This window comes from Papilio xuthus, unplaced genomic scaffold, assembly GCF_000836235.2.
Source record: "Papilio xuthus unplaced genomic scaffold, Pxut_1.1 DF826933.1, whole genome shotgun sequence".
Lineage (NCBI taxonomy): Eukaryota > Metazoa > Arthropoda > Insecta > Lepidoptera > Papilionidae > Papilio > Papilio xuthus.
This window is the reverse complement of record NW_013531716.1, coordinates 71,957-99,684: the sequence shown is the minus strand read 5'-3', so window position 1 is coordinate 99,684 and position 27,728 is coordinate 71,957. Positions and strand designations below refer to the sequence as shown.

Genomic DNA, 27,728 nt, shown 5'->3' with positions numbered 1-27,728 from the left:
AGGAGGCACTGACTAATACCTATTTATTATAACTTTTATGTGTCTTTAACCTTTTTAACAAGAATAATTTACCGCAGATAAAAGAAGTTTTGAAAATATTATAGAAATAAATGTAACGCAACTGACAGAGTATAGTACTATTCAAAATAATATGTATGTAAACAGTGAATCAAAAACGTATTACCTTACGTGTTATGCTTGTAAGTGAGGTGCACATCAACCAAACGATTGATGAAATAAAAACAATTAGTCGATATACCAAAGCTATTGCTACATAGCAGGCTCGTGTGAGCGAGTGTTCCTCGCGCGTCCGATATTCAATTACCGAGCAAAAGACATCGGATGATAAACGGTATTGGAACACGAGATGTAATTGTTTCAGTTTCCCGCCTCCTCCTCCGCCTCCGCCTCTGCGCTGAGTCGCTTCTCATTGCACTTGCTATCAGCTATTGTTGTGTTTTACACAGAATTCGATGTTTACTACGTCTCACTCCGAATTGTTTATGCTAACAAATGAATGAATCGCTTCTAATACAATAACGATCGTTTATTTATTTAGTTGTTACAAATTTGTGGTACCATTGTAATATATATTATAAATTCTATTTAAAACAGTTTAACAAAATCACAGTAAAAAATAATTGTTTGCACAATTGTTTGTTTTTGTGGATAATGGCTAATGGTAACATTTTACATCTTTAATTTCCCACACGAATAATTCTGAGTCACTATGATTTTTTTATGTCTGATAGTTTTACATATATCTTTTATATAGAGTTTATTAGTGACGTATCGCAACAATATGAAGTTATCGTGGTATGCATCAAGTAGTAAGTGTAAGCAAGTTTTAAGACGTAGTCTTGAATTTAGCTCAATTGTTATTTAGTTACAATTACAGGTTGAGTGCCGCAAACGACACTAAAGCCCGGCTCGCGGTGCCGGGACGTGGAGAGTGGGGCGCGGGGGGTGGAGAGTTCGCACTTCAACGCAACTCAACTTGTGCCTTCCGTGCAGATGTATAGAGGTAAACTCTTGCGACCTTCACTCACTATTATTATGAAAAAAAAATCCGTTTTGCTATCCGTTAATTATTTAAGACTTCAGTGTCAATTAACGTTAATATTTTCGCTGTTTCCGCTACAAAATAATGAATGAATGTGATGCCGAGTAAGAAACATGCTGTATTTTTTTTTCACCTGCGAGAACTTTTCCTGCGCGTCCAGGATGTCAATGAATAGCGACAGTTTATGGTCCATGATGGGGAAGCCATTGCGCGGCTGCTGCAGCAGGTGGCGCACGGCCTCGCGAACGGCTGCCGGCGTGCTAGGTGTGGGCGGCGCGCCCGGGCCGGCGTGCCCACCCGTCAGACCCGACAGGCCATGGAAGGTGGCAGAGGGCTTGGGCGGATTGTGCGGTGCGCAGCCCGGTAGCGACAGCCGGCGCGACGTGGACGGCGGCACGGCGCCGTAGCCATTCGTCATGATTGCCGGCCGCTGCAGCTGGTAGTCACTCCTAGAGGACGGCATGAAGCCGGGCCGCGGAAGCGTGGCGAGTGCCGCGGGCCGCGGTCGACGCGCCACCGGCTGCAGGATCCGGCCGGACCACTCATCGTCGAGAGAGCTAATTGAGTGCGGGCGACGTGCGAGCTGCACTTGCGGCCGCGGAGAGACCACACTCTGTGGTCGCCGGGGCCGGCGTTCCGGCTGCAACGGGGTGTGCAGCGGCGCTGGCGGTGTGTACGGGGAGTACGGCGTGAAACCGGCGAAGTCATCGGTGAGCGCGCTCGGGGTGGACTTGGTTTCGGGTGCCGGCGGCGGCGGGTCGTCCCAGCGCGGCCACGCGAGGCTCAGCGAGTCCGGCTTGCGGGGCGGCGCGGGCCGAGGCCTGCCCGCCCCCTCGGTCATGGCGGCCGCGGCCGGCAGCGTCACATGGCGCGGCGGCACGTGCGTCGCGCGCGGCGTTCGCCGGTCGACTGGGGCGCCGCGACGCCGCTCGCCGCCCGCCCTGCACCGACGCAGTTTGGGCCCGTGTTTTGGTTTCGGCGGGCGGTTTTTTTTTCGGGGTTTATGACGACGTGCTTTACTTATAAATGCCCGTTGAGGGAGAGGTAATTATAATAGATACACTCTAGTGTAACCCAAGTGTTTTATTTACAACAGAACAATTTTTCACGAGGTGATTTCAAATTTTACCGCAAGAACAGGCCACTTTTTACTCATAAATGATTTACATCATTTTATTGTTTTTCATATAATATAAAGGATTTATGTGATAGTTTTGAAATGCATTATGCATTTATGTGTTTAGTTTTAAGTGAATACACGTGTCAAAATTGTAATTATGCACTTTGCTGCCATTAATGAGTTAAAAATAAATTATTTGGAAGTCAATTAACAATATAATATTGGAGAACAATTTTAATGATTCATGTAATTTGGGAAACAGAAAATATGTGAGTATTGACGTAAAACTTAGTTGTAACTCCCCGCTCTAGTATAACATTTGCAGAGTGGTTGCGCATCTCCGAGCAGTAGTCAATGTGTTGTGTCAGCAATGTGCAGCGGCAGGAGTAATGCAGATCGCATTCGCTGCGGCCAACAAATTTAACTGCACTTTAAGTAACTTCTCCTTAAAGGAGTTACACAGGTGATGTTTGAGTGCACTCGCTAACATTAAGATTTAACTTTCGACCAAAGTCGTCGTAAAATCCTTAACACTTCTATTTAGTGGAGAGGAAATGTTACAAGTAGTAAGCTTTATTCGAATTATACTAAAATGAAGACGCAAATAAATACCTTCTTATTGCTAAAATTACTTGTAATAAATAAGTAATGCAATATCTTTATCACATGACTGGTGCGGGTGCGGGTGCGGGTGCGGGTGCGGGTGCGGGTGCGGGTGCGGGTGCGGGTGCGGGTGCGGGTGCGGGTGTGGGTGCGGGAAGCTGGCAGTGAGCCAGCGGCAGTAACAGTAGTAAAGATCCGGACAAACATTAAACTATGAAAGATTGTTTGTTTGTTTGAAATATTCACTGAGTGTGCTGTAACGAGGACATATTGTAAGACATACTAACTATTCTGTATCTCACACACAAATATGATACAATTAAGTTGTAATAATTAATTATCGGTGTCGACGTTTAGCAATGATTGTTTAACAAACAAGAATATACTATTAACTACTAATTTTTAAATGTAAGTCAACTTTAATTCAGTGTAATATCTATTTAGCGTATTACAGGGTCGTGTTTTGTTACGCTGTATAATATTAGTTTAAATAAGAAAAGTGTATAAGGCAATACACTGAAATAACTACATTAAATAAGTAGATATTCAGAGCCACTTGTATTTAAATAACATACCTACATAATGTATTACATATTTATAAGTGAGAGATATCTGTTAGCGGTATCTTTAGGACGGAGGTGAGTGAAGTGGCTGGCAGGGGCGGCAGGAGAGGCAGGAGTGCGCTCTGAGCACCGCTCGCCTGCCGATACTCTCAAGTTCTATGCTATTTCTGTTGCCGAATCAATTGAAAATACATCGATGTTATATGTACATATGTGTACTGGAGTGCGTGTTCAGTTGACTCGGACCATTGACCGAACACCGGACCAAATGCAAAGCAAAATTTGAAATATAGAGTAACATCTATATAATATTTGTCAGTTTTACAAGTTGTATTTAAATAAAATGTATTGTGAAAGTTTTATATTCCGGACCATTCGGTAAAGGTAACAATATGATGTTAAGGTTTCTGTTTATTAATTAAAATCTTCTTATCTTATTGAATAAATCAAACTATTTTTTTTTGCTAGAAAATATTAGCAGATATTTCTGTAAATTTACTAATATTTCTTTAACCATTCCAATTAAGCTCTAGGCTTGTGCAAGGATATGGTTAACGACAATAGTCGAATGGCGGGATTCGAACCCCCGACCTCGTAATCGGAAATCCGTACCCTTAAACATTAAGCTATTGACGCTTAAAAAAATATTATAAAAACATTGTCATGAAAAAGAACGCAATTTATTTTACAAGTATAAACTTCAAGAAGTTTAAACTCAGAACGCGCAGTACTTTAAAAACTAAACGCGAATAAGAAATAAACCTTCCCTTACAATAAATTTGTTATTTTATTAAAGAGGAAAACATTCACATGTAGGCCGAAGCGTCTTAATACGACCGGAAAAAATAAGTAATTCGTAAAGAAGTAAAAGCGGAATCCCTTTTAATCCCGACCATAAACAAAACTGCCTGCACCCTCCCGCCGCCTGCCCTCCTGGCCTCCTGCCCTCCTGCCCGTGCTCCGGGGATCAAAGGCAAGAAAAAAGCCCCGTTATTAGCAATGCCTTAATACGATGCTAGGATTGCGTGAGACGCTATTTTCATATGAAACTATAAATCAATTCGGTGAGCGCGCGGAAAGGCTGACACGGCTCACTGAGCAAGTCTGCATGTAGTGCGGGACGGCGGCCGCGACTAACACTATCGATGAAACGCCAGTATGTAAAATCAAATGGACGTTTCTGATCGGTAATATGATAAACACAGGAAGAAAATTACTTTTAAATTGTAATCAAATCAAATCTTATAAGTACCAGTGTATATTAGCAGTCGACTAAATACAACATTTATTATGGAATCAATTGCCGCAATAAATTCGGCTACTGCGTATCGAAAAAAAAGGATATCGATATATGTGTGGTATGGTGTCTTCCCTAGCGTGCCACATGAGCGCACGTGCGGGCTCGGCGGGAACAGTGCGCGGACGTCGTGCTCTATGAACACCGGCCACAACAGTCGCTGACAGTACCTACAGTCTGACCAACTCAAGCGGCCCACTTCTATATTTTTACACAGGTTGGTTACTCATGAAAATAAACAATTGAGTTTCAAGTATTGTGTTGGTCTGATAATAAGTAAAACTATAAACTCATGATAATCAAAAGTTAAGTTTTAGAAATTATTGCATTTAGATAAGTTATTGGTTGTTAAGAACGTTGCATTTCTTGTTTAATTGTTTACCAGTCACCTAGTAAAATAGTATTACAATAATGTTGAACAAAATTTAACCCCCCTAATGCTGTTCAATCGCACAAACAGTTTGGGTAAACACTGGAGCGAGTTCGAAAATAAATCCCCCGATTAAAAAGTAACCTTCGGTTCTTGTACAAACGACAAAGTTAAAATGTTTTCAGCCGAGAGAGAATGTTCAAACTCTGAACACGTATGAAAAGAGGAGAGGCGGGGGGGGGGGGCGCTAGCTGCCAGTTGTTGCACTTGTCAACAAACTTAACCGCGCCATTTCTTTTATTTGCCCGGTGCGAATAAGATAAGCAGAGACAGAAACTTCAGAACAAAGAATATTGTACAACTTGATCATGTTTTGAGTTGTTACTCGTCTTGGTAACAAAACACAATAATATTTATCTAAACAAACAGATTAGGCAATTCACACGATGCGGTAATGTATGTATATAACGCAAGTAAGATTGACTTAATAAAGCACTCTACACTATCTCATAATAAAGTTATCCGTGTTGACTAAGTTAGAAGTGGATATTAAGCGACACCTGTCGATCACGGAGGAGTTCAGCGCAAAACTTCTCACATTAAACACTCGTTACAATCCGTACACAGCTCTCTACAGGATGATGTCTCTCTCCCACGATTAGAACCTTTTATACATCATTCACTTCTTCAATGTTTAATATTTAAAAACACACTGTTAACAATTAATTCGGCGAGTGTACGCTTTTAGAAACTTAAGTAACCTTCCTAAAGTGTTCGTTAAATCGGTTTAAGTGCGATCTAAAATATGCCTCGGCCGTTACTCCTACATGTTTGTTAACGACAAAAATAGATCGAAAAATGTTAGTGAAATGATAGCATTATATAACGTTTATGAGAATTGTAAGAGTGTAAGAAAAATATTTAGTACAAATTGAGTTAGTTCATCAAAGAAGCTGCGAGGTGAAACAGCGGGAGCGGACATTAAAAAGTCATTAGCGCAACATCGCTACAGTAAACACACGCAGGCGATTCTAAGCTCTACCACGATGCGTTAGATTGCACTATCGCATGCGAGAAATGCATACGGCATCTATTGTTGTTGCAGATTGTATCGGTGTAGAGTTGTGCGGGCTATGTGCTTTGTTCTGCTGCGAACAGATTTGGCTACAGCTCGCTTTCTACCTGCACTGCATCCTTACGATGTAAGAACACATTTGCAAATCCTATTTATCCAGTTCTTACTTTAAGTGCTTGCAGCTGGTCGGGATGTAATCATTGGATTTTGTTCCATCAGTAAACAAATCTTTTGTACGTTGTGAATTTAAGACTCTCATTGTACATATGTATCTAAGTGCTGTAAAAAATATAAACGGCTACTAAAGACATATACTTATTTCCAATGAAATGGTATCCGGTAGCGGCAAAGCATTAAAACATTCATAAGAATAAGCAATGAGACGATGCCTACGTGAAACTCGTAGAGTCGAGGAGATTAGGAAAATGTTCGTCGTTGTTATGAAAGCCTTTTCCTTCTCGGCTAAAAGCTTATTGATTGACACAATCAAAATACTGTTATATTTTTTCTTAACTTTATCACTTGTATTTTCGACTCTAATCTGTTAACATTCGTATTCACTGAATGTCTACAACAAATAAAATATAATAAATAATAATTACTAATAAAATGTAAATTCATAAAAATTATATAAAAGATAAATGAATTATTGAATACACTAACAAATATTTTTTTTACTAAGACGGGAAAAAACTTTATCAAATTCTCTTCTCTTAAAAATGTTAATTTGGGCGCTAATTAAAATAGTTGCGCAAAATTTCCAAAAAAAAAACCTGTCGGCGCAGATCAAAGTAAACAATTTAAAATGAAACTTTCCCAAGCCGCAGCCGCCGGGCAGGAGCGGGCTTGGAGGCGGGGGCGGAAGCGGGGGCGGGGGCGAGCGTGCTAACCGGCCGGAATCTCTTAAGAGGGCTTTAAAACGAAATGATCTTTGTTGGGCAGCGGAATTTGTTAATATGAAGGCATATTCAAATTTTTATTCAATAAAAACCTCCTCCGCTGTGAACATAGACCTTCCCCCCTCTGATCCCTCGCCCCTCCCCACGGGTATAGCACTCGTTATGCAAATATTCAGACATTGCAGAAGCAACTGTACTGTACTGTACATACACATTCAATATATTAATATTTCTAAAATACAATGCTAAGCTAAATGTTAACGTGAAATGGTTTTGATAATAAGTAATTGTACAAAAGTACTTTGAGAGGTTTTAGTTTTTTTTACTATTTCTAGAACCAAAAAGATCAACTAAATCCATAAGCGATGTCACAATCTAAATTATATCGTGTGCTTTTTTTTATGTCGTCACAAAATTATATGAAACAGCAGCATCATCATCAGCGTCTGTTTGAATTTTTGAAGATAATTAATTAAACAATTCAATTAGTATAACGTAAATGTACGTCTACAATTTCATATTTTTATAAAATATTTCTATAAAATACTTAAAAAATCAATGTTTTATAAAATGAAGTAATTCTAACAATTCATCTTTACCTCAAAAATAGATTTTTATATAAACTGAAAAATATATACGCGTATAAAAGTTCGGAAGACATCAGGCGTGGCTTAACTGATAGGGCAATATACGTCGTTTTTTTTAAATTAAAAAAACACTTTTGCACGAATTATCTTGAACTCTTTCAAATATTTTTAGTAGAATACAAGTCAAACAAAAAATATGAAATCTAGTATCATTAGGCGATCCTTGACGAATTGAAACGCAGTTAGTTATTTTAAGTTAGTAGGTAAGTATAGAACAATAAGGCGGGCTACAAATTCACTCGCCTCACGGACAGGTACATACCTCTTAGTAATGAACGAGTGCACTTACATTAAAAAGTCATTAGAGGTAACATTCGTGTGCTTTACGCGCCTCGCCGCTTAGCGAATATATTCTCTATTGCAACCTCATAGGGTGCACAATCGATGTCAATGTTGTGATGCCGTATTGTTTTACTTCTAGTCAGAGTTTGTGTTACATCTGTGCAATGGATTTTGTCGCGATTTCCGGCGCGCGGTTTATTTCACTACACGCTTGAGACCATGAATTTGATATCGAATTCTTTTTACCTGTTCACTAATGACGCACAAATAACAAAAAAGGTACAAATTCGGTTTTCTCTATCTATTTTATTTTCCCCGATGTTAACGACAAATACTTTTGTACCCATTTATTTTGTGCCCTAATTTTTGTACCTGTACGTATTGCATTACGTTACTTAATATTGGTGGATGAAATTTTGATAAAAATTTCAGTCATTTTACACAGAAAAAGGAAAGTAATGATCATTGCGAATACAAGGAGGCGGAAACAGTAAAAATGAATGAAAACTTCGCAATACATCTTCCGACCTTTTTATAGGAAATTATAAGTTCATAGCGAGAGGGTATGGGGGCGGGGTTGGGGGGTGTGCAGAGATAATAATAGGGGCTTGTTATCGCGCCTCCAATACTTTCTTATTCTTGTGAACGCGTCAGATTTCTCGCGGCCCTTTGTTCCTCGCTCTCTCTCTCTAATTTATCCGGTGCCTATTGCCGCGGCCCGCCTGAACTGAACAATCAACGATCATTTCTCGGACAGCAAGGGAAATCGTTGCAAATTACTACATCCCCGACGGAACTTGTAAGATTTGTATTTTTCATTGAACATAATTCGACATCACAATTATTTTTATATCACGCAATTTTTATTATTAAAGGAGATGAATCTTTCTGCTCAATTAAAATTTCATTTTATTTAAAGTCATTATTAGTGTAGGGTCTGCGGACAGGTAGTCGCAGTCGCGGTAGGAACGCCCCCCCCCCTCCCCCCACCCCTCCCGCATCGCTACAATATAGAGACAGTTTATTACAACATATCTCCGTCTTTTTATTGTGAAAATAAACAAAGCCTTTATTGGAAACACTAACACAACACAGAAATGTCTTCTACTCGTTACAAAATTAATGCATACATGCAGAGATATGTATGTACATGTATTTAGTAAGAACTTATAAAAGGTAAAAATAAAACGCGTAACAATATCTCAGCTGCCTCAGTGACGTATTTACGAGATGTCTAATGGAGTTCCCCAGTAAAAACGTCCTTAATGATTACCAAACATTAGCGACGTATTTAAGAGTAACGCGATGCTGCGGTAGACGACGTCGACGCATTTAACCGCACTCATTCTAAACTTTAACCGGCCAATTTAGAACTACTTCAAACTTTTGATTTTGCCATATGTTAGCCCGTTAAAGTTTATTTGCTTGTTCTAAACACCAAAGCATTAATTTTGTTTTCTAGAAAAACATAGTTTGATATGCTTTTATGCAGCTGCGCTAACAAAATGTATGATTATTAAACATATTAATGTACATTTATTTGACTACTTTTTAATTTAAATAACCTTTATTATTTTTCTTAAAGGCTAACATTGTTCACTTGCTATTATCAGCGCAATTGTTATTATTCTTCATTTCCCGTATCGTTATGAGTTAAAATAAACTAACAATGAGGGCCTCATCCATATTTAACCAATCAATATAAATTTACCAGCTACGAAGTGAAGTTATCAACAAAACAATTATTTATCGGAAAACTTATCGCAATAACCAATTAAATTTAATTATATTGAAATTTTAGACGTATATTTGAATGTTTTACTACTTATCACATAGGTTTAAGACAATTAAATTAAGAATACATAGTTTGCCGTAAAAAGCTTAATACTAGGTAACGCCATCTTCATGTAATGTAATCGTTTCTCTATTTTGTCGATGTCTAAATTACTCTAAAGATGGCGCGATATTATACCAGTGATGACCGCCACCTAGCGTTCTTTTCTAAAAACGACATTATAATTTGTAGAAATCTCATAAGCGCCATCTATGTGTCTTCCTATGAAATTTAAAATGCCCTAATGTAAACGTATTAAAACGTCATCTACAGTTCTTACTTTTAAAACATATTTCGATGCGGTAAACGCCATCTACTTTTAATTTCAGAAAGTGCGGGATGCTGCGCTGTAAAAAAACGTGGAAGCACTACATGTGACTTACCTTGAGCAGATGAGGGTCGCGCTCTGCAGCATCCAGCAGCGACTCCGCCTCGCTCAGCCAGCCCACGAACTTCTCCAGCGAGCGGTCGAAATTCTGTAGCGACGACACCGCCGAGTGCAGCGCCTTCCCGCGCGCCACGATACTATATAATTAATGTTATATTTAATGTTTCATTTTAGATAAAAACTTCATGTAATTAAATTGAGTATTTTTACGAATTATTTATTTACTTTTTTAATAGAGCAACATAACAAAATTGAAAATCGCAATGTTGGTTGCTAAACCAAAATTGAAAAAACGCCCTCTAGACAAAACTGCACAAAACACAGTTACTCAAACACTAACTTCGCGTAACCAAGATACGAAACAGGTTCTTTTATAGATGGCGCTAAACCCGTTTTTAGGGAATAGTTTGTTCGCTACAGGATAGATGGCGCATGGACAAAACATACTTACTGGCAAAGTACCTGTGATTGTTTTTGTATAAGTCGTGTGTTGTGTACCTGTTGGTGAGGTCTGTGTATCTGTGGTTGATGGACTCTGTGGCGCGTTTGACTCGCGAAGTGTCATCGTTGCGGTAGACAGCGATGAGGCGCTGCGTCAGCTGACCGAACAGCTCGATCTGATGCTTGTACTGGTGCACCTCCGCGTGGAACGACTGCACACAGACATAACAAACTGTACACATACTTTGCTATCAAAAAACATGATTCTTTGGTCTCATATAATAGTGGTACGGAGATAAAAATCTGGACCTATTTTTAAATGCCCAATATAAATTATAAACCATGTCATTGTTAAAAGGATTAAATAAGGTTTTAAATGCAGATTCTCAATTTTTAAAGTATTTGTATGAAGGATAATGGAGGCAATTTTTACAAACGAGTCAAGGAACTACAATCGCCCATTAATTACCTCCCCTCCTCCCCTCCTTCCCGCTGCCCCCACCCCGGGGGGCTCGTTACCGCGCTTGTGTTTAAGGTGACGTAATAAATGGGAACAATTATGCGACTGAAGGCATTCTGAAATGCTTTGCCGCCGGCCCAGGGTTGTCGCAAAGAGTATTTAATATTTACATTTTATATAAATTTCAATTTCAAGGCTCGTTTGACTTAAAATTACAAAGATTTTTATAATTTAAATTTCTTCTTTTTATGAAAGATACAGCAAACGAACATTTCCTTATCATTTATTTTACAAACATAAGTGCTTGGAAATGCACGCCAACTGCAATGTTCAATAACTAACCAATTACAATTTAATATGTTTAGTTTTTTCAATAGTTTGAAATGACATAATTTAAAAGTGCCACCCCCGGGGATGTTCGAAGTAGAGCATTCTCGGGGCGGAGAATGAAACATAAGGAGTGAATCACTAATGACGTAACTATAACACTAACTGGGCTCTCGAGATCTTTACTTTCTGAACGTAAATTGACGCTAAATATGTATGTATTTATTGTTGCAAAATACGCTTATTAATTAAAGTGAAAGAAATTATAACGCATTATAGAGATTATTTATAGGTTTAAGTCAATGTGTATGTTTACCTTAGTTCCTTTTCAGACTATTTGTTATTCGTACAGTTTAGTCACGTTCAGGGATCACAATATTTTTCTTCGTCGTAGAAACGGCGCATGATACATATGAAATATGAAATTCGTAAACCGCGAAACGCGTTAGTACTCGTACATGGCGTAAATCAGGGGATCAAACCCTCTTCTCAAAGTCGCTGAACTGAACCGAGTCAGCGACCTGCTCTACTTTGTGTAATGATTACATCAGTTTGTGTTTTTTACCTTCTGGTCCCTGAGCTGCATGTCGAGCACGTCAGCGGTGTGTCCGGGCGGCGCCATGGCGGCCAGGCGCGTCTCCATGCGCGTCAGCCAGGCGTCCGCGTCCCGCCGGCGCGCCTCGTAGCGCTGCGAGTCGCCCAGCATGGCGTCCAGCTGCGCCTTGCGCTGCAGCACGCGCGCGTTCGCCTCCGCCCAGTGTTCCCGCAGCGCGCTCACTGCGCACACACACACACACACAAACACATTACATACTTGTACACAACTACATACAACATTATTTATACTTACATTTTTTTATTCGTATGTTAAAAATAATAATTATGTGTCAAATGAATAACATTCCAATGTTTGTGGAACAGACGATAAGTTTTTTGTATAATCGTAATAGATATAAGAATAACTTGTTAAATAATATTAATGTAATGTAAATACGTAGAAATTAACCTAAATAAATATTTTATTCGTAGTAACAACTTGACCGTAATGTGAATGCGTTCGAGCAGCTTACGCCGGAGCTCGAGTCGCTCGACAGCACTGACACAGTTAATAAAGCTCGTCTACTTTGTAAAACAACGAAGGTTAAATAAACAGCTCGGACAAACATCAATACCGACTATTAACAGTATTTTTATGAAATAACAACAGCCGGTAAATGTTAATATTAATTATATGTTTTAAGCTTCTAATTATCTCTCGTTTCGCAACATATTTTAAGCTTTTAATAAGTGCAAAAATATGCGATATTTCGTAACGTTATGACACTGAAATATAAATTAATTTAGAACAACAAGCGAAGCTCACAGATGTAAGTATTATAAAGCCTGCGCTCCTCATTTAATTAATTTTCAAACGTGCTCGGTGCTCGGTGGCGCCGCGTCGCGCCGCGCCGCGGGCGATGCCGGCACTAACGTCTAGTTGCCTGCCTTTACAATACTGCACTAGTTGACTTCCTTTCACATTGAGTATATGTATATAAACAGAAGTAAATTTTATTAAAACACGAAAAATAACTAAACATTTTTTTTTAATCTTCTTGTGTTTCCTAAACTCTATTCCGAAAACCATAAGGCCGTACATATAAATTCATAAACTTTAACAAAGTATGATCGATTATTGATATTGTTCCACTTTCAATCATATAGAATTAAATTATGTATGTAGTTTTATTTATAATACAAAAGGAAGGTGGATGAGGGGAGAGAGTGGGGGGAAAGGGTGCCTTCGCCTCGACTAAGGCAATCCGTTATCCGTCGCTTTACGTGGAGCCGTGTGGTGACCGACAGAGCTTAGCTTCGAGCAAGTCAATGACATGATTCATGTTAACACCGTTTGATAAACTAAAAAATATTTTTATATAAATGACTGGCGAGGCATATCGCGCCTTTTAAATAAATTAAACCAATACATGGAAACAAATTAACACCAAAATCTATCCCCTCACACGTCATTTGGGATACAAGAAAGAGATAAAGTTCAGCCATTCTGGAGATTACCGAAACAAACGCAGAGTTGCGGATATACAGATGGTCAAAAGTTTTACAACTTGGATTTTCGTTATATGCACAGTATCACGTTCGCAAATACGATAATTATTTTTTGGTGTTACATTCAGACACGCCAATGTATTAACTGTATAGTCGAGGAATGTGTTACACATTTAAAAGGCAAACCTTTGCGAAACGTTAGCAGATAAAAGGAACGACGTTTAAAATTTGTACGAAAAGGTTTTCAGTCCTTATACAAAAGTACGTATGGAATTTCCGACGTTCTAAGAAAACATGAGGGCGCCGGTGTCAGGCGGGGGGGGCGAAGGTTGTTAAATTATTAAAGAGGAGTCAGAAGGAATCTGTTCATGTAACATTTGCTGTAGTGAATTACACTGAGTCAACAGACGCACGCACACGCGCTCAGACAAATATAGCCTTTATGAATAATAAAGCATTCGATCCGAGCAGCGATGTGCGCCGATAACGACTTTCACACACCTTTGTATTTGTTAGGGATGATTCGCTTCAAGCCACTGTTATTACTATCAGTCTACAGAATTTATTGTTTCACAACTATTGTAATACAAAAAATGGAATAACAGAAAAATCATGATACTATGTAGTGATTGACAAAAGAAGTTGTCTGATGTGACAGTGTTAGGTAGAAGGTGAGGTCGCGGGGGTGGGACACGGGGCAGAGGGCGGAAGGTGGCGGACACTCGGAATGTTAACGACTCCTCATTATCATCTTCAACGAGTCGCGAACTAATTCAATATTCTCCATACAACCATTATTTAATTTGGCGACTGTTACTTTCAACAAGAATTTCTTGTTTCTCTCGGCAACAAATTTCTTAATAAAATCTTTCTGGTAATTATTCTGTACAAGGTTCTTACGTTAAAATAATTGAAAAACATTAAAATGTTTAAGAAAATTAAGGACTTCACTAAGTACAGAATAATTTGTTTTCAGTAAAATTTTACAAGTAACAGTTTGTTACAAAACCTCTTGTTAATTAATACGTATTTCCGTAACGTGCAGATAATTTGTTTAAATGACGTAATATCAGAACAAGCCATATGTAATATTCATACAAAGTTATTCTTGTATAAATTAAACATCCTTATTCTGAAATCAAACACGTCTCGTTTACATGAGTGTGGACTAAGTAATATTCTAAGTGAGGGTCCTCCGGTTTACTTAGCTGGTATTCAGTGGCGCGGCAGTAGTTTATTATTAAAAGGGTCCTATCCTGGTCCCACTCAAGTTAATTGTTAAAGAATTAAGTTGTTGTTGAAGTTTTGCTTTAAAAAGCGACAAATTCGATTATGTGAAGGAATAAGAAATTGGTGATTTCTGTTCAGTTAAGTAAAACCAGGTCGTATATCGGGATGATTGCGTGGCATGGCCTAGTCTCTCCCCGCGCCCCGCACCCCTCGCCCCGCGCTCCGCCCCTCGCATACGACGCAACAACGACTTCTTAATTGAGATCCCGGGCCTTTAGGGATAACCGTTTTGAAATTATAACGAATTAATACCATTAAGTAAATTAACTTAATTTTAATCGTTATCATTTATTGCACAGAGGGAAGTCTACAAATTTCTTGTTGAATGAAACTTGTTATACACTAATTAAACTACAAAATTTCAAATAAAATTAGGAACCGACTTAACGCCTAGAGAATTCCAAAGATGCTTGTGGAGAATAAATAAAGTTTGTGCCAACTGTGGAGTGTGTGTCGCAGGCGGAGGCATTCGTGCAGCGCTTTCCGATTTCATCAAAAGAAACACCACCCGCGCTGCGCCCGGAGCGGGGCGGTGTGAGTGTCGTAGCCTCGTAGCCTTGTAGTGAAGCGGGGCTACGCGTTTCCTTTTTCTAACATTCTTTAATTAAGTCTCGAGCAGTAGAAATGTGCGCAAAAATATCTTATAATTGAGAGTAAAACTCCACTGTGTACTGATACGAGGACTAACATAAGTATGATATTATCATCATCATCTAAAATATAGATGATAAGTACTTTAAACAATTTCAAATTTGGTGTAGACAAAATTGAGAGACGGGAAAATTGTAAGACATTTGGGAACTCAGTTAACAGCATTGCAATTATGAAAATAGTTGCTGAAGAGGAAGTGCGAACCACGCCAGCCCGGCAAAGGCCCCCCGTGCGCCTTAATTTAAACAAAATCCATTGGGAATCGCCGCCACAATCAAATCTACACATACTCGTACATACATGGAGTATGGAACAACTCGCAAAGGTGGTAACTAATATGTGAAGGCATTATATGTTTGCCAAGACGAAATAAGCAAAAACTAAGTCACGTATTTAAATAATGTTTTAAAACAAAATGTCAATGATGTCTGAGTCATTAAGTAGGAATGCTCATAACAAAGTGATGTAACACATAAAAAGAGGTGAGAACAATGTCGCAAAGTTATCTTAAAAATAAAATATTATATATAAACGGAAATAATAAATAAAAACATTCGGATTATAATTTAAGAGATTCTGACATTGTTATTATCTGGCAGTATCGCGATGGAGGTGGAGGCCGAGGCGGAGGCGGAGGCGGTGGCGGAGGCAAGCCGCGCTCAGCCGACACAAATCTAAATTAGCTTTCAGGAAAATGAAAAATGTACTTCCTCCGCCGACAGATGGCAGTGTAAGCGGTTTGGCCGGAAAGTGTTATTTTAATAGTGAAAATATTCATCGACGTCAAATGTGAAAAATGTTTATGCTACATATAAAAGTCTCTCATAAGTTTTTAAATTTGTATTTAAACATATATGAGATAATTATGGAATAGCACAATGCATTTCTCGGAACTATGCTTACATTTAATGAATTGTACATACAGAGAGCTATTTACTTGTGAAAGCTTTAGCCCGAGTGAAATAACATTATCGGAAGAAGTACACCGGATAGGGCGGACAAAAGCTAGCGAGACACGCCTCGACATCGACGGTCAGGACCGGCCGAGACCGACCGAGACCGGGCAGGAGCGGGTATCCGCAGAGCATTGCTTATTCATGACCGTGTCCTTTGTAAATCTCATACTTTGTTACTCGTACTCATACTCGTTCGTGTACTCTAGCAATGTCTTTTGAAGACAAATACATTAGTATTTAACTAATATCTAACGAAACTTTAATCCTAACTCTTGAACTAATTCAAACGTTTTGACAAAGTTCTTGCGCGTATTTAATGTTTGTTATAACAAAGTCAAATGCGTGACGCACATTACTTGATATCTCGTCGGCACAAGACGGTTAAGGTATCAGGCCTAGTGATGTGTCGCGAGACAGCGCTTGTTGCAATCATCTCGTTAACATCTCGCTCAAGAGATAAGCCGCGACCGTATGAAGCACTCGCAGCCTCACACGTGACGTCACTTCCGGCCGGTTATTGTGTCAATATTTCATGACTCCCCCCCCCTTTCTGCCCTCCTACCTCCCTCCCTCCCTGCCCTGCCCCGCCGCAACTCCACTCCTTATTCATGGCATAAGTTATTTTCACAGGATGTTTATGTAATAATACAACGCCAGACGAAAATGTTATTCATCAGTACAAACGCGGCGAGTTGTCTTGTTGTTGCAATTAACTTTACATAATATTATGTATGAGTAAGATAAACCTTTATATTATACCTTTACTTTTAATGTATAATAAAAACCTGTTAAATATGTTCATTCTATATAATTTCTAATAGAATTTCCAATATCGGGTAAAAACATTCAATAAATCTTATTTGAAATATTGTTTGGCATACAGCCAATTACATATCTGAGTCATAAACTACGCTGTTGGAATCCGATAGAATGGCATTTAATCATTCTACTGTTATCATAATGAAATATTTTTAAGCAGTTTATTTATAAAAGTTATTTCCGCGCTGCATTGCATTGTCAGATAAAGAAGCTGGCCATTAAACTCTCTGAATTTATTTTGCGAACTAATTTGTGGCGCGCCGTAAAATGACTGACTGAATGATTACTAAACGTAATAAAAATATTCAATAATAAGGGGAATTTTGTATAAAAGTAGGAAGATTTCATTTTGAAAATTATATAAAATAAGCCGCCGCGGAGCGCAATAAGAACACGCTTTTCTAATACGGAGCATGCGACTTATAACGGAGGAGCAATGCTGGTGCTGACCGGGTTTTATTGTTTGCCTTACTCCATTTGAAGTGGCGATTGTTACTCTAGTATAATCGAGCAGCGTGTCCAGCTTCCACTTTAATGGCGTTGTCCACACACACCGGCGACCCCGGTGTCAACCAGAAAGTTCAAACATTTGCGTTACCATTCAAGTTAAAGCACTATATCGCTTGTAATAAAGTCTCTAATTGTTCGGGCACGCTTCAGCTCGCCGCCTCGCCGCCGCCGATTAACTTTGCTGATATGAATGTGTTAATAACTGGAGAGAGCTAAAGTTTGCCATTCGACGCCGTCGTACCAAAATATCGACTGTTAATAGTTTCATAAAGAGCATACCATATCTAACGAGGTTACAAAATATTAAAGGGTTGGCTGTATTTGAATAAAGTTTCTTTCTCCCGCTTGAATTTATTTACAGATCCCCGCCGCGCCGCGCCGCGCCCTCGTACTGTTGCGATAAGACCGTGTGTGATTATATGCTTGTCTTCTATTATCATGTTATTATACAACTAACAGTTATTCTTAGCATTTGAACCATAAGGCTAAAAACAATTTTTCATGAAATAAATTGAGAATTAAAAATAAATAATGAAATAAGTTTCTTGTAATCGCAGCAAAGAGAATATTTTTTTCAGGGCGCATAGCTTCTATTTAATACGCAACATAATTTTCATCGGGGACCAGTGGGCCAACAAATCCGCTTCTGCGCGAACACTCTCACGCGAGTAGACGCACCAAATGTAAGAAAAATTAAATTGTTACGATTTTTTTTCAGCAAATTACCCCATTCCGTAACTCGGAGCAAGAAAAATGTATTCAACATAAATAAATTGGCAGCAACGCACGCATTCAATTATGTACGTATTTTACTTGTAACAGAATAAATCGTGAAATTTATATTTTTATTATATTGAACTGTGAGCTTGTTTTAATAATTGTTTTTTAAAACCTGTTCTTGTTATATTTGCCTTGTAAAAGTACTTAGTTAATAAATGTCCACGTCCCATTTCAATAGACATGAGAGATTAACTCGTGCAGAGCTCACGCCGGAGGCACGAGCCGTGCTCTTTGAGCCAGACCCTTACATTGTAAACAAACGCAACCGCGTTGCCCCGGGGGTTGGTTCTATGAAATTCAATGTTACTAAATTTGAAACGGCTCTATTCGGTTCATAAACACAAAATCTGTTGTTTTATTATTTATACGACGATGGTGGAAGGATTCATGTGTGGTGGTTCTGCTCTTAAACTATATCAGCCGTGATCACACACAGAGTTACATTCTACAGTTCTGTCGGCTCTTTTCAGATAAAACCGTCACTTACATAAACGATCGTTATTGTAAGTGTAATATAAAGTGAGAGTGAGGCAACACATATATATTGTTTTCTTTATCGCACACTTGTGCTTTATGAGCAGGCTCGACGTTATTACTTGGCTTATAGTATCATAAAGTAGGTGGTGCGGTGGTGTGGAGCGCGCTGTCTCGCTCACTTTCAGTTCATTCGCGCCGACACACAGGAACATGTGTGCTTTATCCTCGAGGGAGACATTAATATAGACAAATATAACTCAGCAAATAACAACACTAACGACCTGCGGCGCAGGCGATCGTCCATTGCTAGCGTTATTGTCTCATATCCCACTTACTATTTGACTATGAAGTCACAAGCTTTATCTTAGCAAAGTTAACTAAACTAAAAATTCAAATTCTCTGATTTTCAGCTGCAAACATCATCTCCTGTACTTACAAGCACGTCACACACAACACCATTATTTTCTTTGTTTCACTTTACCTGTTGACAAAAGAAACTTATGTTAATTAATTTTTTTGTCTTAGTGCACAAACATTGTGCACACGTGGTTTAAGTTGTTATTAAAAATGTTGTATATGTAAGAGCAAAGGAAATTAATTATTTAAACATTTATTTCGTACAGGATTTAGCGTAACATCGGCCGGCAATACATAAATAATAAGATAACAAGTTGACTGACGGGAAGGAGAAATACAATTCAAAGTTAAAGAAATAAATCAGAGGAATAAGAAATGTCTGTGATTTTACGGCTGCCATTTTGAATATTTTGCGCCCACGCCCACGCCCACGCCGGCGAGGCACTTTAATTAGCAAATTTATATAATTCGTGAACCAATAAAGTTGGCGCACCGCCGCCACGCTCCTTTACTTCACACCTTATAGAGTCGCTATGTGAAATGGTGACTCGAAAACTTCAATGATTACTCGAGGTCATTTTATGCAACTATCAACTGTGTATCTAACTAATGATACAGTAATGTAGGTTAAAATGTTTGAATGAACACGTGCTGCTGATCGTGACGCCAGGATAGCAGCAGCACGCGGCTAGCACGCGGCCGTCGACCGTATTGATCTGTGGCGGAGTCACGTGACATCATTAACAAAATACGTTACACCCGTATCCATTTCTAGCCTCATTACCGAGGCGCCTAATGACTGTCAATTAATTCGGCGTACATTGCCAGCGATATATGAAACGAAACAATAACGTCCCGTATGTGTGCAGCGATGGAAGTGTTGCAGTACGGTCGCGATCGTGCATCTGATTAATACGAGTTAATGATAATAAATTGCAGTGACCTGTGGGATAAACAACATGGAAGTTCGCTGTTTATTGTATTCCCGTACTTTATCGTGATGTTCATTGAAATTAAACATGAAATAATTAACTTTACTTTGGAGTGATACCTTGCAAGTTAAAAAATTTAACTGAGTCCCAAATAAGTCGTAACTAATGATAAAATATCGCGCCATCTCACCTTAACGTCGCGCACTTTCGACTGCGGGGCGCGATGACGTGACAAAAATACAAGCAAACTTCAGTCGGCTGTCACCTGTCGCCTCGCATGAGCCGGTGTGACAGACGCGCTTACTCACTTCACATATTATAATGTAATTTGATCACATTCACATTCGTATGTACTATTATGTACAATGACTTCTTGTTTTTTTTTTACGACACAATATCGTCCCTCAGCAGATTTATAAATTAATACACCTAAGACTGATGGATTAACGTGAAAGTCAACGTAATTTTATTTAATTAATTTAATTACTTCCAACGAAATTAAAGTCGTAGAACTGACAGCTGTCATCTTACGTCCGCCATTTTGAGTAATTTCACGCTTCATTGCAAAGGATTAATTCTTACGACTTTGCTGTAATTTTATGTCTGTTCTTGATGCCTAAATCACAAGTACAAAACAATGTACTGAACAAATCATTAAATACGAAAATGTCCGTCACCACTTTAAATCGCACAAGAAATCGATAAAAAAGAAAATAAGTACAAATATTAGGTTTAATTTAATTCAATTTAATATGAACACCGGTATGTTTATCTTTTATTAAAGCATATTAAACTTTGAGAAGAAAATCCAGTAAAAGCCGCAAGTGCCGATACATAATTGCCTTTCATCAGCCAACCGATCCCATTCAAACTCGTAAAACACCAAAATATAAAAGGGTTAAAGCATAAAAGTTATTTTTCACAGCGAAATTTACGACGACATTAAAATGGTTTGTAATCGACTACAAGTCACTTATACAGGGGCAACGAGTTGTCTACTTAAAAGTTAACAATATACTTTGTTACAAGTTGAAGCCACCGCCCGCTGCAGCATAACAACCATTGACTCTCAGCGACAACAAAACACGGCAGCGACATCGAAGGACGCCTAATGGACCGCGCAAGCTGGCACCGGCCGCGCCCGTCCCCGGCCGCGGTCGAGACCTATACTTATGTTGCCAACAAATCTACTTTATTTTATGATTCGACTTCTTTTTTAATACATTACATTACAGACTCTAGTCCAGACTTTTGTGACGAGACAAGAACAAAAATCCGGCTCTGTAGCCGCGTACATTCTTAATTAAACGGTTCTTAAGTAAATTGATTGAGGTTTAACTAAACTTATAATAGTTATGTAATACCTTTGATTATTACAATCATTTCTTCGATACGACCTCGTTAATTCATTGCGAGAAATCACTAAAGCGTTATTTCGCACTGGAAATATCTAGTAAGAAAACTTTGTTAACGTGTGAGATGAATAAGACAATTTTCCTCTACAATATTTAAGCCAATAAGTAAAGTCATTTCAAATGACCATCATGATCATACGATATGTTGCATGTTACATTAGTATAGTAGTATATTGTTACTAAAACTGCAATACAAATAAATTAAAAAGTAATTAAGATTGGAACAGAGTTTCACGATCATTAGCGCTTTAAACAAGGCTCGGTTTGTAACGTCAACTTCGGGACTGAAGAGAAATCGCTTCAAACTTTGCACCGGCTGAGCGCGACTCCCAGTCAACAATTAACGAGCGTCGTCACTTGAGCTTTGCTCGCTTTACAACTTAACTTGATTTAATTTTTATTTAAACAACAAAATACAATTATAATATAAATATAGATAGTAGTAAATAACTAGAAATTCTAACTAAATTTAAATGTATCTATAAGAAGTAAAAAAAGAAAATTATTTCAGTTTTCGATAATATTTTATAGCAGAAAAACTCAAATATCTTTTCGTAAAGCACTCCCTAAAACAGTGTAAAATACGGTTACAATTTTCCATCATGCCTACGAATAAATGATATTCCATGTGAACCATTTCTCCTCAATACAAGAACAGAAAAACTATTTGAAACCAAGAGGGAGCGTGGTGCCATCGCTTTCTTAGTGTGGGAGTAAAGGAGGAGAGATACAGCGGAGGGAAAAAGGTTGCGGATAGAGTGACAGCCGGAGCGGACACAATAATGGCGCAAAATAGTTTTTGCGTCAGTTAATTTGATTCAGCTCTACTATTATAATAGTGCAATCAGATAATTGAAATAATCCAAATGTAGTTAAAATGCAGATTTGTAATTATATCTTCTCTATATTTTGTTATTTTAGAATTTGTTTCGGATGTAACTTTACTGCTTAAATAGTTATAATGTATTTACTAACTTGAAGTGATATAGATTTGATAATTAACAATCCAAATATGTTGACAAATATTTTAAAATCAAAGAATAGAATTATAAATATGTAGTAGGTGATGCCGCTTGTATACCACTATGTTCGCAACCTTACAACCGTGGAGTGCGAACAATCGCGCTAAAAGACATAACTATAAGTATGCACATATTACAGGAAAACGTATCACGGTGGAAGGCAGCCAGGAGAGGACACTGCCGCCACGACGCTACTTTCTATTTTTTTAATTTTGTTTTTTTTTACGTATTATTTATTCCTACATAATATAGTAACTAACATTGTCCAAGAATACATTATTGATTTATGAAATCATCTCCCCATTTCTTAGTTTACTTCGGAGCGATCATATCCGTTGAGTAGGAATTGATATAACTTCGTTCAGAATAGTCGAACGGTACACTGCATGGAACATGGACAAAAATTATAGTTTGAAAAGTTCAAACTGGAGGCTTTCTATGCACGAGTATACTCTATGAATAGAACTTAATGTGAGCTATGTTAAGCAACATTCTCTGTTAGCTTAGCATTATCTGAAACATATAAAAATAATTTATTTCTTGAATGGTAAAATGTTCAATTTAAATGGTATGTGAATCCCATTTGTCATGGACGAGGTGATGAACTGGGTAGTTGCAGCGCGGGGCGCGGGGTGGGGGGCGCGGGGCGCGGAGTCGCAGGTGAGAGATATGCTAATCTAATCTTTATTGCTTCGGTCACGCGAGTCCACTTATATAACATGTTTGTTCTGTAGTATGCGATACAACTGTACTCTCGTTACATAAACAATCTTTGGGCAAATATTAAAGTTGATAAGTTTATTTCAACGACAAGCAAACATAAACAATCGTTAATATATTCCTATTTTAACGATGATACTTGAAGCAACATTTTTGTACAACTTTTTAGGTAAATTGAGCGAAATATAAACGTAAACTTACACGTAAAAACAAAGTTTATTGATAACAAAGCAAGGCAGTAGTGACTCACATACATATAACGACATTTCATCGGCGGCTCAGTTCAAACACACATAAAACTCCCCGCAATAAATACGCCGATTGCCCGGATGTCCATCCTTAATGCCCTCCTCGGGCCATCCCTTGCCCTTGCCCCAGCCATTCTCCTCTGTTTCCAAAATAGCTTCCGGCCGGTGATACTCAACCCCATGTAAGAAGCTTTGAGCCCTCTACCGCTTATATCGAAATAGTAAACAATGAACATAAGAAACTTGAAATCTATAGAAAGTTCTATTAATCTAAATAAAAAAATATTATCATCAACTATTATAATCTATTTATGAATATTTTTTTTTTAAAGTAATTGAGAGATAAAAAAGCACACCAACAAGAACCAACGCAGCTTAAATTAAAAAAAGTTCTTATTTCACGAAGCAAATGGAAATTTTCAAACTTAATTAGAAGGAACTCAATACAAGACAACGAGGTTAGAGTCTGGAATTCCTCCGCCATCGTCATCGCCATCGCCCGCTACGTACAAATTACATTTGGTCCCGGATCGAGTTAGTGAGGGCGACTTAATTCTGTTACCAAAAGTGTGGCGCTATTCAAATTCCAAAGCAGTGCGATTAAATTAATCACTGGAAGGTTTTAATATTTTACCGGATTGTATTTTCGAATATGTAAAAGAGTTTTCAATGTTATTACATCCTATTGGAAACAACTATAAAGTTAACGAATAGAATACTGTTAATGTATTGAACGGATTGCAGTAAGTCGCGTAACTTGCACACTGCTTATCAGCGCCCTGAGAGACGGACAGCCGGAGAGGCACTATCCCTCTTGTACACTCCTTAATTAGTGAGGTTAATCAGATTATTAACAGATCGTCATAATGCTTTATTCAATAAACTACGTTTTTTGTTTATATCAATTAAATATAAACAACATTTTTTGAATTTAATATATCTTTGTAAGTGTAATGAATACCTCTTCATATGTTAGGGTATACAACACAAAAGAGAATTCACAGGATATTTTGCTATAAGAAAATCTTAGCTTAAATTCTTGTAAAGAATAAGTTCCGTAAAGTTTGTTCTTGAGACGGCGTCGGTTATTCATCGTGTGGCATGAGTGCCTCGGTAGAGGGGGCGAGGGGGCGAGGGGGCGAGGGGGAGGGGGCACAGGGGTGCGGGGGTGCGGGGGTGCGGCCACGTATTCGATTACCAGAGGCGAGGTGAGGCACCGAGATAAAATGTAATAAAATACCTAGACTAGTTCCCGTAACTCACAGTGACTTAGACGTTAGGGTTCTGTACTACACAGGTTTAGTTTCACGTTACGTCACGCCTAGTCATTAAGAACATATCAAGTAGAGCATTACTCATACTCGTACAATACATTATTATGTTAACAATATTATCCGCCATAAGTAAAGTGACGAACAAAACGTGGCTTTTATATACGTGTTACATATGAAATGTCACATTGACATATGACAAAAGGGAAACAAACGTAACGAGGTATTCAAAAGCTTTCGATTCTTCCTGCTCAGCTGGCGCGAGCTCGAACAAATCTAATAAAGAGGGAGGCCGCGGAGAACGCGGGAAGTTAACGGGGTCGACGCACGCAGCGCAGGGCGGGCCGGGGCGGAGGCGGGGGGGCGGCGGCGGAAGCATTAGATAGGGTGGGTGCGGCGCTGAGCCTGTCCGTGGTTTGCATTGCCCAAACATTCCTACAAAACCACATTGTCATTAATCTCGTTATCTTTGAAAATATATATGTATTTGTACTAAGAAAACTATGCTAAATGTTAACAAGCGTTTCAAAAGTCCAGTGAGAACACACTCGTCTCAATGCAATGTATCAACTCGCTGTTATGTATCAACGTCACATCCACTTCTACTATAACTGGTAAAGCTGCAGTTTGTTGTTAGCTTTGTGTTGTACATGTGTTCAACACAAACTCTCTCGTTGTTTTTCTCTGAGTTATCTTCATCACCTCCACATTCATTCGCTTCATATTCTTATACTGAGTAATTTTGTCTCTACACTTTGTGTATTTTTTCTTGATGTCGGCCCTCAGCAATCAGCCGCCGGCCGCTCCGACCTAATCACTTTCCCCGGACAGAGACAAATTTACACCACGTTGTTGACCATCTTATTTATATTGTGCTTCAGTTTTTACTGTAATTATATTTCAATGCGAACAAAGATCGAAACATTTAAAGCAAGGTTGTGTCTCCACAAGGTTTTGTGCATTATAATGCGAGAATTATTGCTTCCTGCATGCCGGGGCGGCGCGGTGCGGGCGGCGCGGTGCGGGCGGCGCGGTGCGGGCGGCGCGGCGCGGTGCGGGCGGCGCGGTGCGTGCGGCGCGGTGCGGGCGGCTTGACGGATTGCTCAGCTAATTAGATCACCGCACCGCACTGAACGCACGCGTTTTATTTGTACATTTTATATTATTCAATGCTATTACGTTTTGCACTTTGTAAAGTAGATATTCTGTAGCCATGAATTATCAATAAAATGTTTACTTTTATCGTAATTAATTAACGTTACTTTTGTACATCGTTAATATTCACCAGGAGCACAACAAACTGTTTACTTGTGTCGGATTGATTTATTTAAAATTCAACGCATACAGAATTATTTGTAATTTAGTGTGCGCGGAGTGCGCATGTACTCTCTAAGTATAGAGCTGCTTCTGTTTTATTGCTCTCCTGTTTGTTTGAAATAGTCGAGCTTCGTAACAACTGTTGAAGTACGGAGCACATATACACATACAATAGTTTCAACATATTACCATTGAAACACGAGCTGAATACTATTTGTATTCGAATAATACTTTAATAGAAAATATCACATAATGTTTAGGCAGCGTAGTGACAGATACTGAGGTAGAATCAGTTAAATCATATAACAGCACAAAGGAATCAACTGCGCGCCACTAATTCGGAGCGGCTTAACTAAACAAAAGACAAACGACAGCCGCAGAACAAACAAACCAGAAACTTTTCAACAATCGCTTCCCTATAAAGCTATTAATAATTTACCTCGCGGGCCCCGGCCAGAGCTGCGGGGCTGACTGGGGCCGCGGGGCTGACTCGGGATGCGAGGCTGTCCGGGGCTGCGTGGGCTGGCCGCAGAGAATGAACCCTTGACGTTTTTATTTCGCCGATTGCCTTCTTTTTACTCGCATTGAGCGTTATTTACGTTTAGCTTACAATGCTAATCTTATTCTATTTACTGAAGTTTCTTAAATTGTCCTAAACCGCTGATGAAACATAAACAGACACTTTATGTACATATTTACTAGTGTATATATAGTAAGCAACATGTATAAATCGAGAACTTCTGACTGCAACTGAAATATTATGTACGCTTGTAAAAAGGTTTGTTTCAATGTTTATATGTGACGTTCCTAACTATAAGAAATATTACATCATTTATATATACTGCAACAAGAGAATATTAAAAATTTACTTTTTTAATTTCATATAATCCCCGCTAACAACTTCTACGATCTACTTTAATGTAGGTAACATGCCAACCTCTGGGCGGAGGTGAGCTTTGTTAACGTGCAGCGCTTTAGCGGGAATTGCCACTTACTGCCGGTCCAGCGCCTCAACTAAATGGAATTTTGTGACGCCATTGCGAGGCATAAATTTAAAGCCACCTCGTTAAGCTATATCCACCCTTGTGACTTAAGTTTTACGAGTTAATTTGGAATGCATCGGAGTAAAGCCTCCCTACAAATCCATTAGGGATCTGTAACACGCAATGTTAAGGCGATGCAAAGAAGAAACAACGACAGCGTCGCAGCTAAAATACCGCCCAGTGATCTGTGACCACTTCCTATGTTTTCCTCAGGAAGGCTTTCCTTGAGATGTTGTGCTCAATCGGCTAATATAACTTGTTACCTACACGAATATTAAATAAACACTTGTGTATTGGTTTTGCTTCCGCACACAATTTGCCGGCAAAGAGAACAAGCTCGTCGTAAGTCAACTCTGAACAGACGGTAAATCTAATTCGGCTGCAGTTAAATAAAACTGCAATAAAAGTATAGCTGTTGTTTTACGAGCGCGTCCGCCGCCGCCGCCGCCCGCGTACATTCGCGCACGACACGCGCTCGCTAGTCCGCCGCCGCCCGCGTACATTC

The 27,728-nt window shown here is 38.9% G+C and overlaps 1 protein-coding gene across 1 annotated transcript in view; it reads right to left on the bottom strand.

Annotated features, from left to right (window-relative positions):
* Positions 1 to 27,728, bottom strand: part of LOC106122042 (dystrophin, isoform B) — a 198,184-nt gene that overhangs the window by 149,256 nt on the left and 21,200 nt on the right. Inside the window, exons 5-7 of the mRNA XM_013317891.1 lie at positions 11,935 to 12,146; positions 10,640 to 10,794; positions 10,137 to 10,278 (exon numbers count right to left, since the gene is read on the bottom strand). Of these exons, the coding sequence (XP_013173345.1) occupies positions 10,137 to 10,278; positions 10,640 to 10,794; positions 11,935 to 12,146 (509 nt within the window). The remainder of the gene's footprint in view (positions 1 to 10,136; positions 10,279 to 10,639; positions 10,795 to 11,934; positions 12,147 to 27,728) is intronic.